This window comes from Coturnix japonica, chromosome 4 (assembly GCF_054131305.1).
Source record: "Coturnix japonica strain WE chromosome 4, WE-NBRP24, whole genome shotgun sequence".
NCBI classification, from domain to species: Eukaryota; Metazoa; Chordata; class Aves; order Galliformes; family Phasianidae; genus Coturnix; species Coturnix japonica.
The window spans coordinates 56,851,171-56,866,986 of record NC_140666.1 but is presented as its reverse complement, the minus strand read 5'-3'; the positions used below and the strand labels follow the sequence as shown (position 1 = coordinate 56,866,986).

At 43.9% G+C, this 15,816-nt stretch overlaps 1 protein-coding gene across 1 annotated transcript; it reads right to left on the bottom strand.

The window, feature by feature from the left end:
• Positions 1 to 640: 640 nt before the first annotated feature.
• On the bottom strand, positions 641 to 14,679 carry LOC146761083 (uncharacterized). Its single transcript, XM_085547742.1, has 4 exons — positions 14,648 to 14,679; positions 13,139 to 13,771; positions 9,804 to 10,028; positions 641 to 819 (listed from the first exon to the last, which is right to left on the bottom strand). The coding sequence occupies exons 1-4, from the start codon at positions 14,677 to 14,679 to the stop codon at positions 735 to 737; spliced, it is 975 nt and encodes a 324-aa protein (XP_085403868.1). The 3' UTR covers positions 641 to 734.
• Positions 14,680 to 15,816: the final 1,137 nt, after the last annotated feature.

Below are 15,816 nucleotides of genomic sequence, written 5' to 3'. Positions count from 1 at the left end.
AAAGATGAGGTATTGTTCAACCAAACAAAGATAACCTCTGGCTTTCAAATTCATGAAGAACAGGAAAAAGAATCTTGGATACAAGAACAGAGCACTTTCCCTCTCTGGAGGGGTCTGAAATGCATGCTGCAAGATGAACTGTGACTCCAATGGTGCAAAAGGTTAAGCCGAGCATAAAAGAGAGTCTTGTTGCTAGCAGACAAAGTTAGGAATAAAACCTTCTCTAGTTAAAACTAAAATATTAGCAAGATTTGATTAAGCAAGTAAATATTTGCATAACTTCATGGAACGACTGGGCATAGAGGAGTTTTGCAACAAAATTATTAATGATTTGCCAGTCTATTTGCCAAGAGCAGATTTCCAAAAAACTCTCCTAATTGCAGAATTTTACTCTTTGTGTTGATTTGAATGCAAAGCGAAGAGGTGAAAACAGCAGTATCAACAAATCCAGAAAGAACATACAGCTAACAGGGAATGCAAATCACACTGATTACCTTCAGTAGAAAGAAATTAAGTCAGGCTGGAAGGGTTACATTTGGTGACTCCTAACATCAGAACATTTATGGCTGCAATGGGCAAGTGTTTAAGCTGGCTGCTGCTCTACTATTAAATAACGTTCACCTATAAACCACAAATTAGATTTAATTTGTTTGTTTTTTAATAAAGCCTATTTTTATGTGACCAAAAAACACATTAGGAGCAGTCCTTCCACCTCCTTCAGCCACTAGAGCATCTTACCAGGATGGAGCAGTCTGCTCCCCAGTGCTGCTGCTGGCACAAGGTAATTCCAGTCCGTCCTTAGCACAGAGCTGTAAACACCTGGAATGACAGAAAACAAGCAAATAATGTGCTTTGAAGTATGGGTCTTATCCACATAGAGTGAAATTCTGGAGGTGGTCTCAAAATCACGCTTCCAAAGTGCAACAAAATGCTGGAATACCTCACTGAGGTGGAGTTAGCTTTGGTTAAACAACCAAGGGCTCAGCAGCCTGAAAACCAAAGTAACTGCAGAAGCACAGACTGCATTTGCAATTTCACTTTTCTTCAGGAGGCAAAGATGGGAATGAATCAAGATAGGGCTGTATTCTGAATTTAGTTTTATGTTCTGGAGATACGTTGCTGCTATGTCAGACCTTAGCACTTCCATGACCACCATGACTCTTGAAATGTGATTTTAAAAGCTATATATTAATGCAAAACAGAACAATAACAACAAAAAGTCAGTTGATTAAAGCACACCAAGTCTTGTTTGCTGTGCGTTTCTATTCCTGCAAGGTGAGGAGTACATTGGCTGGTCTGAAACCCCACGTTATTCACAGCATCTTCCTGTAGAGGAGGTGGCAGGAGAGAAGGACAGAAGGCTATGATGGGGACCATTCCCTGTTGGAAGAAGATGGCTTCTATCTCCCAAAGGTGTGCTCAGCTTCAGGGTGGGCAGCTGAAAGAACATCAGCATCAAGGAGACCTGAGTCAGCTGGTCACTGTGATTGTATGATTATATTCTGGCTTCAAAAGTCACCTTTTGTTCTCCAAAGTTATCGCTATGTTTTTTTCTTAAGGAAAAACAAGTAAACAAACAAAACCAACAACCACTTCAATCTAACCTACACTTACAAGGATCACGAGCCTGCAGCACAAATGAAAAGAGCTTTATACTGCACTTGGGCACCTAGGGTGAATAGGACAAGGCAGAGAGGCTGAGCAGTAACACTGTTAACACAAGAGGGAGGGAGGCCGATACTGACTTATAGGCAGGGTGAAAAGGTTGTGATTTAATACTCACAGAAAGTTCATGAAATTACTTTATGCTGCATGTGCTGGCACCAAGGGGCTGCTGAAGGACAGGTTATGAGCACAAAGTAGAGGAAAATGCATTTATTTATTTTTTCAAAGCACTCTGAGACTTGCTTTGGAGACTGCACATTGGTTTACATTCCAGCAAAGACAGTATCCTGTAAGTGAATCATTACTTTCAATCCACAGCCCATTAGAGTGCAGTGATCTGACAGATTCTTGATTTCTCTTGGGACACCAGTACAATATGAAAAGGTTAATGGGAGCTAGGAGTACTAATAGCCATAATAGCATCAGCCAGCTGAATTCATCTTACTGCGAAAATGTCTTATTTTCTTTTAGGCAGAGGAGGTGCAGCTTTCTTTGAAGTTATCTTTATATAAAGATACATCGCAAGGATATTAGCAATGTAATAATCCAAATTCAAATAAAGACATCACTCAAGCCAGGCTCCAATACTTGTCTTAGACCCTTACATTCAATACTAGGATAACCTCACAACACTATCCTAAGGCAAGCTTTGCTCTCCAGGCTGCCCACTTCTCCCCAAGAAGCAGAACTTCCCTCCCTGATGGCTGGGAGCACAGACCTGTCTCCAGCCAAGTGAGAGAAAAGAACTCGGGTGCTTTGGCTGTATTGCTGTATTTCTGGATGTTCTGTGCAACACTTTTATCTGGAGCAAATCACATGCTTTGAGACACACACATACACAGAGTGTCTGAAAGGACATCCCATCACTAGTAGAAGAAGACTGCTTTTTATTCCCTTTGCAAGCATTTAAAGCATTGTGTAAAGAATTAAATGTAACTACAAACCTTTAAGATATATCTAAGTAACTAATGTAAGTCCAAAAGATAATTCCCTTAGCCAGTTAAGCCATTAATTATACTTTGGAAGGAAGAGCAGAGAGAAAAGCATTCAGTTGTATTTGGTGGAGGTGTAGCATAGCAAAAATATGAAAAAATCTACGTGAAGAAAGTAAAACAAAAAGTCAGCCATGAGTGCATGTATCTCTCTCTGTGGGGGAAGAGGAACATGAAACGGTTTGGCTGAAAGGAACTGGCATAACATCACAAAGTAAATTCAGCCTTTGCTTTTTATTACTTCCAAACAGTTCTGGGTAAGGTCCTGCAGTGAGACTTCTTTCTCATCTCCCATTAGCATCCCCGTGAGAGTCATGAGATGCAGCTGCACTTATCTCCATTTTCAGATGGAGAATAAAGATAAGCTGGGTACCAGTGGTTTTGCTATGGCCACAGCTGGTGACAGGTAACTGAAGCCAGGCTTCAGGTCACAAGCCACTGACTTGCACTGCTCTGCTCTTTCTTCACACTGCTGAAGGGCCACTGTTACTGAAGTTACTGCAGTTACAGGGTTACTGAAAACTGCCTCCTCAGTTTACACATTCTCTGACAAAGAAAAAGAAGCCAGAAATTATTTTAAAGGTGTCAGTATAAGAAACACACTCCCATCTTTGCATGGCTATTCTCCCCTGAGACAGCACAAACTGACTCCCATAAATAAGAGCAAAATCAGGCCCACAACATTTTACTTTAATCATGAGCTGATAAGTCTGGAAGCAAAAACCAAACAAAGTCCACACTGACTTGTTTTCTCTTCAGCCTGTCACACATGTCAATCTCAGTCTTCCAAGCTATTTTTCATCAGAACACAGTGCTTCAGTTTTGGTCTGTGGGCACCCAACATCACTCAACGACCCAATGATTTTATCAGAAGGCATTAGCGTCCTAAAGAGCTTCCATCAGTTCTCCTGAACTTTGCTTACTTCCATCTTTTCTTTCCCTACCTTCTCATCTACCTTCTAGCATAGAACATCTAGTGCTCTCACAACCAGAAGGAACATTAAAAAGAATTCACAGACAGCTAGAGATGCATATTAAATGCTACTGACAGAAGTGTCTGCAGTAATTAATGAACCTAAATGGCAGCATCCCTGACTTATTCTAGTGAGAGGATATAACATCTATGTTTCTGGGAAAGTTACACTGTGAGCTTTTGAAAAAGGTGTATATTCACACCTGTGTGATGCATTCAGGAAAATGAACAGGAGCAGATGTATTTTACTCTTAATACCAAACTTATTTACTTCTTGCTATTATGTTATCTGCTGGAGACAGCTGCAGACACAAATTACCTCTTTCTTCCAGCCAAAATAATAGATATTTGTGTCCAATCAAGACTTCTCTCTCCAGCTGTGAGCTTTCACCTTGCTACATTTCTGCCTTAGGGGGCAGCTGTTCAGAGAGGGTGAGCAAAGTAAGGCCGTACGTCCTGGAAATGGAGAGCAGCTGCTATGCCTCTAACCACTATAGGAAGCCAGCAAACATGCAGACATCACAGCAACACCAGCTGCCACCTGCACAGTCATTAATGGAAGGAATCCCCATTGCAGCTCCGTGCTACAAAGGTGCTTCTGCACACACTGCAAGGAGGCTCAGGAGAAACATACAGAGACTGATGGCAAGAGAATCAGGAAACAGACCTCTGGGATCCAGAAGCTAGAGTCCACACTGGCTGTCAATATGTAGTTTTGGAGCTAGAGTGCATATAACCTGCACAGGGAGAGCGGTGCATATCACCATCTGGATGTACACTGGCTGTGTTTTGCAGTCCAACTCACAGACTTTTGAGCACAAACCCTCTGCTCAGACCTGCACACAGATGCAACACACAGCATAATTCATGTATAGCTGTGACTCACAAATCTCTTTAGGATGTTTTTTTTTAAAGGAGCCAACAAAGAAGTAGTTTATGCTGAATAATTGCCACTGTTAGTAGCTACAGAGCAGAAAGCATGAGCTCTGTGCAAGGATTTCATTAAAATACATATCCCAGTATAGCAGCACTGCTAGATAGTATATCAAAAACAAGTTACTGTGCACTATATGGTGACAGAGAAGAATGCCTGCATTTTGCGTCAGACCTGCATTCCCATTCCCAGCCCCTGCAGTAAGCTTGTTAAACCATCTACAATCATACTTGGCAACGATTTTATTTGAAAATAGCTGCGGTAATAGTCAAAGGGGAAGTGAAAATGTGAATAATGCAAGTGCTGACATACTGAAATCACCTTCCCATATGCCAAAGAAAGAAGTGACTTTAAAGCAATGTAAAGTGTATAGAAAAATGGGACATCTAGTGGCAACGCCCGGGAAGTGAAACTACAGATAGAAACTGCGAACAGTTCTCTTGAGCACAGAATAAGTCTGTAATGAAACAGAGGAATAACACTGATGATATGCAAGAGTCCTCAAAAATGCTGTACTGGGGTAAAATGTTATTCCAGGGGTACATACAATTTCTCTTTCTGAATAATTAGTTAAAAGAAAATAAAAAAATAGCCCCCATGCAAACAGATAAAAATTCCATGGGCTTTTCTTTCACCATACACTTAGTAGTTGTTTCCCTGTACCCCATCCCTTCTAAAAACAGAAAAGACCAGTGCCATTCAGTCTTCATCTGTGTAACAGCTCCACACTCAGAAATGTGATTCTGATGTCATTTGCAGGAAGTTAAAGCTGCTGACTCTGGCACTGAATGGAAAGAAAAGGGTTGTTTACCTTCACCGTCCCCTCATGGTGCTGGTGTTTGATCCCACAACACTTTTGCTTGCTCCCAACAGCTATAGGCAGGCTCCCTGCTAGCTCTGATCTTTTCAGTGTGAAACCATCAGCAGGTTACCATCAACTGATAGTAGTTGCTAAGTAAAACACTCTGGTAGATCACCTCAAGCAAACAGTTTGTATTTGAGTGGGAAAGCTGACTTCTGAGCTGGAAGTGGGCCTGTGACAAACACGGCGCAGTAAATGGAGAAAAATAGTGAAAGGTCCTGTGGCTTTAGGTTCTTTGTCATCAGTCCTTAAGGGATAAAATTGCAGGCAAAGCCTAATGTTACACACTGAGGAATTAGATTCCATGCCAGAGAAACAATACACAAGCAAATCTACAGCAGTGAGGAAAAAGATGAACAAACAAGGAGAAAACAGTAAAGCCCATAGATAAGCCTGGTTACTTCAGAGCAGATTGCAACTAAAACCATTGTGATTCACAAAAGCCTTTGGTTTTTTCTGCTGCACTAGCAATGGGTACATTTTCAGTACTTCCTAACACTCACATAACTTCCTCCTCAGAGGAAAGCAGAAGGGGAAAGGATTTTCATGGCAGTGAACTCTCTGTATAATCGAGGCAGATTTCAGTCAGGCAAAGCTTTTTAACTTTGATATTCATAAAAAGACATCAAACAAAACAGCTTCCAAGCAGTCAAAGAGAATTCAGGTCAGGCATTGAATATCCTCAAAGAACTGGACTAAAGCAAAGATATCAAACTTAAAAGACTCATTTGAATGTAATTTCTCCTTAAGTTAACATTGCAGTTACAGAATTATTCATTTACTTTAAAAGCTGATATGTTTCCTGCTGAAGCTCAAAAGCAATGCTTCGTTTCTCAGGACTGAAAGCTGAGACAAGCAGCAGATCAGTTTGTTCCACATCTCCTCACACCAAGTGGCGCAGCCTCTGACACAGGTGCTTGTTTACTCTTGAGATCTTTCACCTTTTGAAACACTGGCACCTTCAGATTTCCTTGGACCCTGACATTGTTACAGGGCTGGCAGCAAAAAACAAGAAGTTGAAAGGGAATTTGGGGACTTAGTGCTATCAGCATGAGCTAGTAACATAATATCAAAGGAGGAAAACTTCTGCGGGTTCATCAAGGGTGTCTGCTCAATGCATCTCCTAGGAACCAGCCACTCACGTGGCAAAACAAACCCATGCCGTAGCAAACACTCTTTCCCTAAACAGTTTCACCAGTCTTTCAAGCAGCAACAGACCACAGGAAAAAAGTGCTGAGTCTCCCCTGTCTAGAAGTCCAACTCACAAACTTTATTCATTTGTCCCTGCAACACACTCCAGGCAGTCTCAGGAGTTTCTGACCAATGTTAAAGCAGCAGATACAATACATGCAAGAGTCACTCAGAGCCTATTCACAGATCTGGCTCCAGCCAGTAAAATGGCTCAAGGCAGGCAGGTCACCTCAACCTCCTACTGTGTGGGAGGCACACAAGCCCACCACCCACCTGCCTTGTGGTAGGTAACCCTTTACCAGTAAACCTGACTTGCTGCAAGCTCAGAGTTGTGCCTGTTTCCCATCTGAGGAATTAGGGCAATGGGGGTGGCCCAAACGCCACCCTCAAGAGAGGGCACACACACATCAAGTGCAGCACATTTCCCTCCCAGCTTTAGCTGTGCACAAGGTGATTGAATTCAGCTGAGTTTGATCAAATTATGTGAATATAGGACTGGTATAGAGCAGTGATGAATCATCTTTTCCACCACAGTTATTCTTTATACGATAATTTAACCACACTTATTCATATTGCAATAATTTATTGTGGACCTCTAACTCCTCTCCTAAATATCCATAATCTTCTGACAGCTGAAGAGTCTTCAGTGATTTCACATCTGAATTAGGACAACATGCACACAGAGGTCTCCAGCAAGGTCTGACTTTGCCAAATCAAAGTCACAAGGTTTAAAGACTTCTATTTTAACCATATTGTGCATTTTGACACAGAAGTATGTTACATCATTTCAGCTTCTGACAGATTACCATAAGTCACTCTTGGCAAGATCATTTCATTAGGGGCTTATAAAAAGACCACAAAGATTTGCTTTAAAATCAAGGAAGAAGGAGTACAAGGGTTCACCTCCCTATAAGGCAAGACATGCCTTATGGTGTGCTAAGCACCTTTACAGGTTATCCTAAGCTACACTCACAGTCAGACAGAAAACCTCTGCACAAACACTGGAAGTTCTATAGAATTGCTTTTACTTTCTTGGTTTCTACTCTCTTGTGCATTGAGCTAAAGGAGCCAGCTTCCCTTCCCCTCTGTCTGCTGACAACGTGAGATGTGTCCCACTCTCTACTGCTCCCGGCCTGCCTCCCCCTCCCCACGCAGCTCATTTTGGCCTGCTCTGCCAGCAGCACCTCACAGGGCTTGCAGGAACAGTCTGCACTATCACAGAGTCAGTAAAGGCATAATACCAACATCTGGGCTGAGCTTTTTCAGTTTTGACAGGAGAATATTAAGTTTTCATCTCATGTCTGAACTTACATGGCATTTGTATCATGTGGGAAGGATTGCTTTGAGTACATCAATCACCTCAAAGAAAGAGAAAACCAAAGAGGAAAAGTATATGCCAGCAAACCTTTCCTGCAGAACAGAACAGTTCAACTTGCCTTCAGTAATCAATCAAGGCAGCAGCAAAACCCATTCCAGCAGAGATAGCTGATCTCTTGTGAAGGAATGGATACCTCCGAACATTTCATTACCATTAGTTAAGACAAAGAGTTGCCTCTTAACATCTCCATCTCCTGTGGTATAAATATTAATAAGGCACACACCACTGACCAGATACAGTGCAGCTTGCAGACACTGCCGACCTTTAGAAAAACAGCTCTGTCTCCTTCTCCTGATATGACAGAAAATCTCTGCTGCTAATCACATGCCACAGAAACATCGGCATGTGTGTACAGGCTCCAGGTCTGGTTTTCACTTTACTTCCATCACTTGTTACAAAACAGCAGCTAAAGAAGTCACTTAGGTAATACGAATTGTGTTTTTGTGTTATTAATTGTGTTCTCAAAACACTGTTATTAGGGAACAGTTTTAAGGTTGGAAACAACGCAGGTACTCGGAGATAAGGAAAATAAGTCTAAATCATCCCATGCTTTCTAGATCAATATGGGCTGATATTGCAGCCAAACCATGGAATTAGTGGATTTCTGGTATTACAATTGTCTTTCTTTTTTATCTTCATGTATTGTCTCTTATGGATCACTTGTGAAAGTTTTGATATGGCTGGCATGCTTCCTTGTAAGTCTTCTACAAACACTAACACTGTACCAATCGAAAAGTTAGAATTTATACTCTATCATCGGGAACATAGGCACTGGAATGGACTGCCCAGGGAAGTGGTGGAGTCACCGACCCTGGGGGTGTTCAAGGAACAACTGGATGTTGTGTTGAGGGACATGGTTTAGTGGGAGCTATTGGTAATAGGTGAATGGTTGGACTGGATGATCTTTTAGGTCTTTTCCAACCTTGGTGATTTTATTATTCTATGATAGGTTACTGAATTCTGATACCTTGATAGCACTGATAAAGAAACAGCTGGTGGGGACATATAATCTGTTTGGGTGCCCAAGTGAAGGCTCACTTCATTTGGAAAGGGAACACAATAAAATCTAAGTTAAAAATGGAAAGTAGATACTTAACACTATGAGCAACACCAACATATCACCTTAGTGAGTCAACACTGCCTTACATTAACAGAGTTCCAGTTTAACGGACCAAAAAAGAAGGTTCATGGCTTTTGATTACTGTGATTTGAAGGACTGCCTGCACCCTCAGAAGATCCTCCAGCTACTTTTGAATGACTGCAAAGGTAATAGAAGAGAGCGGCCTCCCAGCACTGCAGGCATGACAAACATGGCAGGCATCTCACATCCCAGTGCAACAACTCATGCTACCTCATATGCAAGGTTCCACTTTCATGTGGACACTCATGTCCCAGGCCAGAAACAGTCTGGGATTGTATAAAGCTAGAAGATCCTCCAATGAGAGAAAGACCTTTGGATGAGACCAATTCAAAGCATTGAGCAGGATGTGGGACACAGGCAGTGAATTTCTTCTGACTACTTCAAGTAGCATTGCCTGTTTCCTAAGATTTCTCGACAGTATTGTGAAGGGAGCAAACAAATCAATCTAACAACAAAACAAAGTAATCCATTAAGCCTAAATTTCATGGACCATCATATTCCATATTTAAATCATTCTGCACTCAGAGTCCTTTCCAGATACCTGAAAACTGGATCAAGCCTCCTCAGTAAGATGCAACCACAAAATCTTCATTGACTATGTTCTTCCTGTCTGCATCATGGGATCTAGAAACTCCCTGGAAGTGGAAGTAGATTTCTATCCACCCACCTGAGTCCAAGAGCCTCGATTCTTGAACCAGCACTGTGTCTTCTGAGCACGACACAAGTCACAGGAGCAGGCACACAGTTCAGATGTGCCAGCATGCCTGAACAGAAAAACCATCGGGCTAAAGTCCTACCAACATGGCTGAACACAGCTCTTAAATGACTGCAGTTTTGATAGTCCTCCAAAGGGGTACGTTTCCAAAGTAAAACTTGAGAGATGCAATGATATCTGAAGGGAAGCAAAAGAATAATGAGTTTCTTGGGAATGCTGAGAAATTAAAGCTGTTTCACAGGTCTTGCACAGCTGTGGCTGTGAGCAGAGCTATGCTATTCATCAACATGAAAATACCCGTGCCAAATTAAACATCTGAAAAGAAACAGGTTATTCTACTCATTTTAAAGGATTTGTGAATTTCCCAAAAGTAGGACATTTCTGCTGTAAATCTTCAGGCCTTGCCAGGAAAGATTTTGTCCACTGAGTCTTTGTATCCTATAATCTAAAGATGTGAGAAGAGCTGATTCTGTAGTGTTTGTAGACAGCCATGCTCCTCTTTAGCCGCCAGCTAATAAAAGCAGGCATATTTAACTATTTTAATTTTTCCTTCAAAATTCCTCTTTGTCTGAATTCCCTCCAGTAGTCAACAACAGCCTAATAACGGGGTGTCCAGACACTGCCTGGCATGTTAAGGCCAAACAAAAAGGAGATGCAGCCATCCCCATGACGGGACATCTAGGTGTGTGCAGTGCGGCAACACACAGGACACATCAGATGCTTTGCAAACCCATGATTAATTTACTACTTATGATCATATCTTGTGTTTCTCTCATCCTGCAGTTTGTTTACATCCCCAAGGATGATTCATCTGACAATATTTTTCAAGTCTTTGACTTATTTCTTACATCACTGATTTAAAAAAAAAAACAAGACACATCCTTTGTTGTGCAGTTGGACACTGGAGGTATAGATACTTTATATACTTTTATATAGATACCCTTTCAGCCCTGTGTCCCCAGCAGCTGATGGAAAGGTGTTGCCTCCATATCCGCACCTGAAGAAATAGAAATCCATTCAAACAGTGGAGACATTTGATATCAATTGTGTGTGTGATGCCAAACAAATCTGTTGGATGCCTGGATATCCTTCCAACTTACACTGTAGGCAACAGGACTGAAATACAGAGATGACCCTCAAGGAGTGCTCACATTGTCTGCGTTGGATGTTTGGAGTATTAATTCCTACACTGCAGGTGTTTGTGAAATTAGGACATTTGTGATGCTATATTAATACCAAAACAAAACAAAGATCTGCTAATCCTCTGACTTCCAAAAAAAAAACCAAAAACCCAGACTTCTCTACATTGGTGTAAAATACACATCAGAGAAATGTCATCTATAAGCTTCCTATACCCAAATAAATGTAACAGCCTATGTCATGTCTGTTACACTTGTAAAGAGTAATTAAAAGTTTATCTCTATTTTATGCGATACAAGTATGAAGAGCTTCTGCAAACAAAGGTATTAAAAGCGAGAGTTGGAATAGATAATAAGGCAACAGGAAAAGGTTTCAAGCTAAAAGAAGGGAGATTTAGGTTGGATATAAGGAAGAAGTTTTTTACAGTAAGGGTGGTCAGGCACTGGAAAACACTGCCCAGAGAGGTGGTGGATGCCCCATCCCTGGAGATGCCTCAAGGTCAGGCCAGATGGGGCTCTGAGCACCTGGTGTAGCTTTAGGTGTCCCTGTTCACTGCAGGGGAGATCAAATGGCCTTTATTGGTCCCTCTGAACCTCTATGATTCTGTGATTTTGATTCTGAAAAGTGCCCCAATCACTTACACTATTTGAAATAACTCAGGGTTATTTCTCTGCGAAGTCAGCTAGATATAAAGTAATCTCTTTGTGCTCAGGAACATGTCCTACAGTTTTATGGTTATTTATACTAATCGAGTGAAACCATTAGCCACTTTCTGATCTTTGATATGAGGCCAAAGCCATCTCCAACATTTTCACAGAGAAAGATGAAAGCGTTATAGGTAAGAGTTTGCCTGGTCGTGGACAGGAAAACCTGCACAAACCAGGCTGACCTGAGGGGTGTGAAGAAGGATGGCACCAGATTCAGGCCTCTAGATCAAATGCCCTCGAGACAAAATCTTCCAAAGCCCACATCTAATAGTACTGCATACTGTTCAGAAGATGATGGGATCCAAAATGATGCAGTTAAGGGACTAACATGCAGCACAGGCTGTGCGGCAATTTCAAAAGCCTGAAGTGAAGAGTCGGGGCCAGATGGAATAAGAGCAACGCCACCACAGACCGGAGGATGGCCTCTCTCTCTTGCTTTTAACATCATGTCAGCACTCTCACCGGTTTCTTTACCCCAGGCTGCTTTAGCTCGTGGCCACAGAGGCCACACACCAGAGATTTCCATGCCGAACTACCCAGCAGTGCACAGAAAAAGAAGTGGAAAGATACACTGACAGAGAGGAGTTGGGGGAAGGTCCATAGCAATGAATGTGGCATAGGTGCTGTAGCCTTGTCCTCACAGCATGCCACCACGCTCAAGAGAAATGCACAGCGAGTGTGAACAGGAGCATCCTGTTTGAATCAGCAAGAGGTGCCTGTCTGAATCAGCAGCACAGTGCCCTGCAGAAAACACCCCACTGCCACCTAATACGACCTAACAGAAGTCCAAAATAAAACCTATGTACCTGTACAGAATGCTGGCTCTACAGTAACGAGTGTATTTCCTTTTGCCAAGCTCACTGCACAACTGGTGGCACCTAGCTTTAACTTCTCCACGTGTCCCCCTCCTAAACTGTCCTGTGGCTGTGGAGCTGCCCCAAGGCGGGGGGCTCGGGTAGGGGTGAGCGTTGGGATAGTGATAGGGCTGTCCCCTCCTGGGGGTGACACCGGCTTAGCGTATTGGTCACTTGTGGGTTATAATCCCTGTGGAACAAATGGAGGACGACTGGGTTAGACGCTGATAAAGAAAAACAAGAAGTCTTACAAAAACACCAGCGTGTAGGAAAACGCTACATTTTTAAACAGCTCGAATCAGGTTGAATTCAGATCTCAGTTCGCCAATGCGAAGCTTAAATAGACCCTCCCTCGCAAAGGGGGTCTGAAAGGATTTCTCTGATACTTTGTTACGGAGTAACGGCTCCGGGCCAAGCTCGCCCGCTGTGTTTCCCCTCGATTTCTCCCTCAGCCGAAGCCGCTGCTGCCGCGGACCGGCGGGCAGAGTTTCAGCGGATGAAGTTGGCGGCCGGCAGCGTGCGGACGGGGACGGGGGACGGCGGGCAGCCCCCGGCCGAGCGGAACGCCGCGGAGCCCCGGACTCACCTGCGCTGCGGCGGCGGGCGGCTCCCGCGGCTCACGGCGGCGGCTGCCGGCACCCGCCCGAGGGCTGCGAGGCGGCGGGGCGGAGGGAGCGCCGCGCGGCCAGCTCCGCAGCTGCCGGATGAGCAGGCAGAGCAGCAGCAGCAGCAGGAGGAGGAGGAGGAAGAAGAGCGCCAGGTAGAGCGGCAGGTCGAGCTCCCGCTCCATGCCGCCCGTGGCTCCTCTCGGCGGGCCGGTGCCGATCGCCGCTCGGCTGCCCGCGCCCGGAGCCTCCTCCCCTGGGCGGAGAGGGGCTGCCGGCGGGGTCCCGTAGCCAGCGGGCGGCCCGGCGTTGCGGGCTGCACCGCGGGGTCCGCTGCGGGAGCGACGCTCTCTGCGTGCTCCGGGAGCACCACGGGGTCCCGCTGCCAGGCCGAGAGTCCCAGGCGCTGAGCACCCCCCGAACTTGCTTGGAATCTGAAAACCTTTCTCCTTGAAGACGTGTAAGAGAGACACTGGGCCAGGATCAAAAGCACCGCCACAGAAGTTGAAAGGTTCCTCTGAATGTTGACTGCTCGGATCTGATTTTGATGATAACTGATACAAATGGAATGGCTATGGATTAAAAACAAATCAAAACCAAACCCCACAGCTGTTCTTCACTGCACTGTATCACTACCCAGAGTCAGTCAGACAGCAGTCAGGTCAGAGATGAGTACAGGAGCCATCCAGAGCAGGTCACCGAGGAGCTGCTGCAGCATGGCCTCAGCTGGCACCGTAACCATTCCCCTCCCTGGTTGCCCACAGCCTGAAGACTGCTGGCCTTTGTGTGGAGCAGTTCAGCTGGCCCCTGCATGCAGCACTGGTTCCCCTAGGGACAGTGGCACCAAGCGAGAAACAATCAGATGCCCCCCAAATCAAACACCTCCCAGCTCAAGCATCCCAAGCTGTCAGCCTGGTGCACAAGGCCTCCCTTGTCCCCCCTCTCCAGCACTGAAGCTGCAGTAGTGCAGGTGAGGTGAAAGGGTGGAGGGCTGTCAGCTCGCCACGCTCCTCAGAGAAAACCCTCCGTGCACATTTTGGGCACCATCTGTCTGCTTGCTTACACAGCTGACCTCAGCTGGAGTCACATCCCTGATGCTTCTGTGGATTTACAACAATGAGAACTGAAAATTAACAGAGTGAATGTGGGCACTGCTGTGTATATTCCATGTTTTGTCAGGACCACAGGGAGGGTGTGAGTTCCTGAAGTAAGGTGTAAAATAAATGCATAAATTCGTTCATGCATAAAATCTGCTTCATAAAGCACCCCAGAGTCTTCAGTATACGTATGGCATCAGTGTAAATTAGAACCATTCAGATAACCTTGCACTGAGTTACCATTTTACACTCAATCTTCATTAGCCCTTTGTCACTACAGTTAATAACAATGTTTAATAAATAGTTTGAAGCAGTTTGGGAAAATGATTATTCACCTTTTCTTTAAGTAGCAAAACTTCATTCTAACATCACTAATAGAGTAACAAATATTACCTAGTAAAACAAGGAGAGCCACCAGCATCCATCATTGCCCAGTGCTCTCACATCCCTGCTCTGCACTCTGAGTCTCAATAATCCACACCCTCCCTTTTATTTAATGGCTGAACTTGCTTATTTATTATTTATCCCACTTCAACTGGAACAGGTAGCACCTCTCCTGTAATTGCATCAAGACACACTGTTCTAGTCTCATTACAGCCGGCCATGCAGCAAGCGCGTAGTGAGATTTCCCTCATGTAAACAAACACACTTATTCATTTAATTATCAGTCTGAGTCACAGCAGTGTTATGGAGAATCTGGGAATGGGGCTGGTTGGTTGGAGCTGCAAAGGCGAGCACACTCAATAAGCAGGCAGTAGATTCAGGCTCAGGTATCTGAGCACCTCACAGACCAGCACCACCAACGGCAGCACAGTGACTTGGCATAGTCATAGTACTGTGGATTATGAGAAGGGTAGCACAACACTGAACTTAATTATTCAAAATAATCCACGTTTCCAAATAGAAAAATAGCCCCAGGTATGACTAAAAGTGCTACCATTCCTCACAGATCAGCACGGTGATATGCGATGTTTTCAGAAGTGGATTTCCTCTGTGCTGAGGGAGTGTTGGTATGTGGGTAAGATCACATAGTATCAGTAAACACTTTGTTTGCTTTTCCCATAGGAAAATGGAATCCAAATCAATAGCCACGCTCCTTGTTTATCCTGTTGAAGCTAAGAAACCAGTGTTTAACCCAATGTTTCCGGCAAGCAATATCTGAGACCAGGTTATGAGCAAATGCTCTTTTTAAGAGCATTTAAACTGATTTTTGCCTACTCCATGTGAAAGTCCACAATAGCTTCCACTTCACAGACATTCATTATTTTCCAGAATGATCAAAAATTGCTCCCATTCAGATCTGGTGTAAGGAGGTGTCAGGCTCCTTTGAATCTGAAGATGCTTCTAAAGTCTTGAACAACGCTAAAATCCTAATGCAGGCTTATATGTGTTCCAAGCCTTTAACAATTTGGGCTTAATATGACTCTTTAAACTTACTAACTGCTTTCCACTGTGAACTTTTATCAATAAATTCAAGAGAGCAATTTGCTTGGAGTGCCAAACTGAAGTGCTTACCTCTGCGGCTCAGTGACAAATGGCACGGTGCAGAGATGGCAGACCTC

Bases quoted from the DNA above. Each gene is read 5' to 3' on its own strand.
- LOC146761083 (XM_085547742.1), bottom strand. From the start codon at position 14,679: ATGGATGCTGGTGGCTCTCCTTGTTTTACTAG. The intron at 13,772-14,647 runs GTAATATTTGTT...AGTGCAGTGAAG, and splicing joins GGCTCTCCTTGTTTTACTAG to AACAGCTGTGGGGTTTGGTT. The intron at 820-9,803 runs GTGGGTGGATAG...CTGTCATTCCAG, and splicing joins ATCGAGGCTCTTGGACTCAG to GTGTTTACAGCTCTGTGCTA.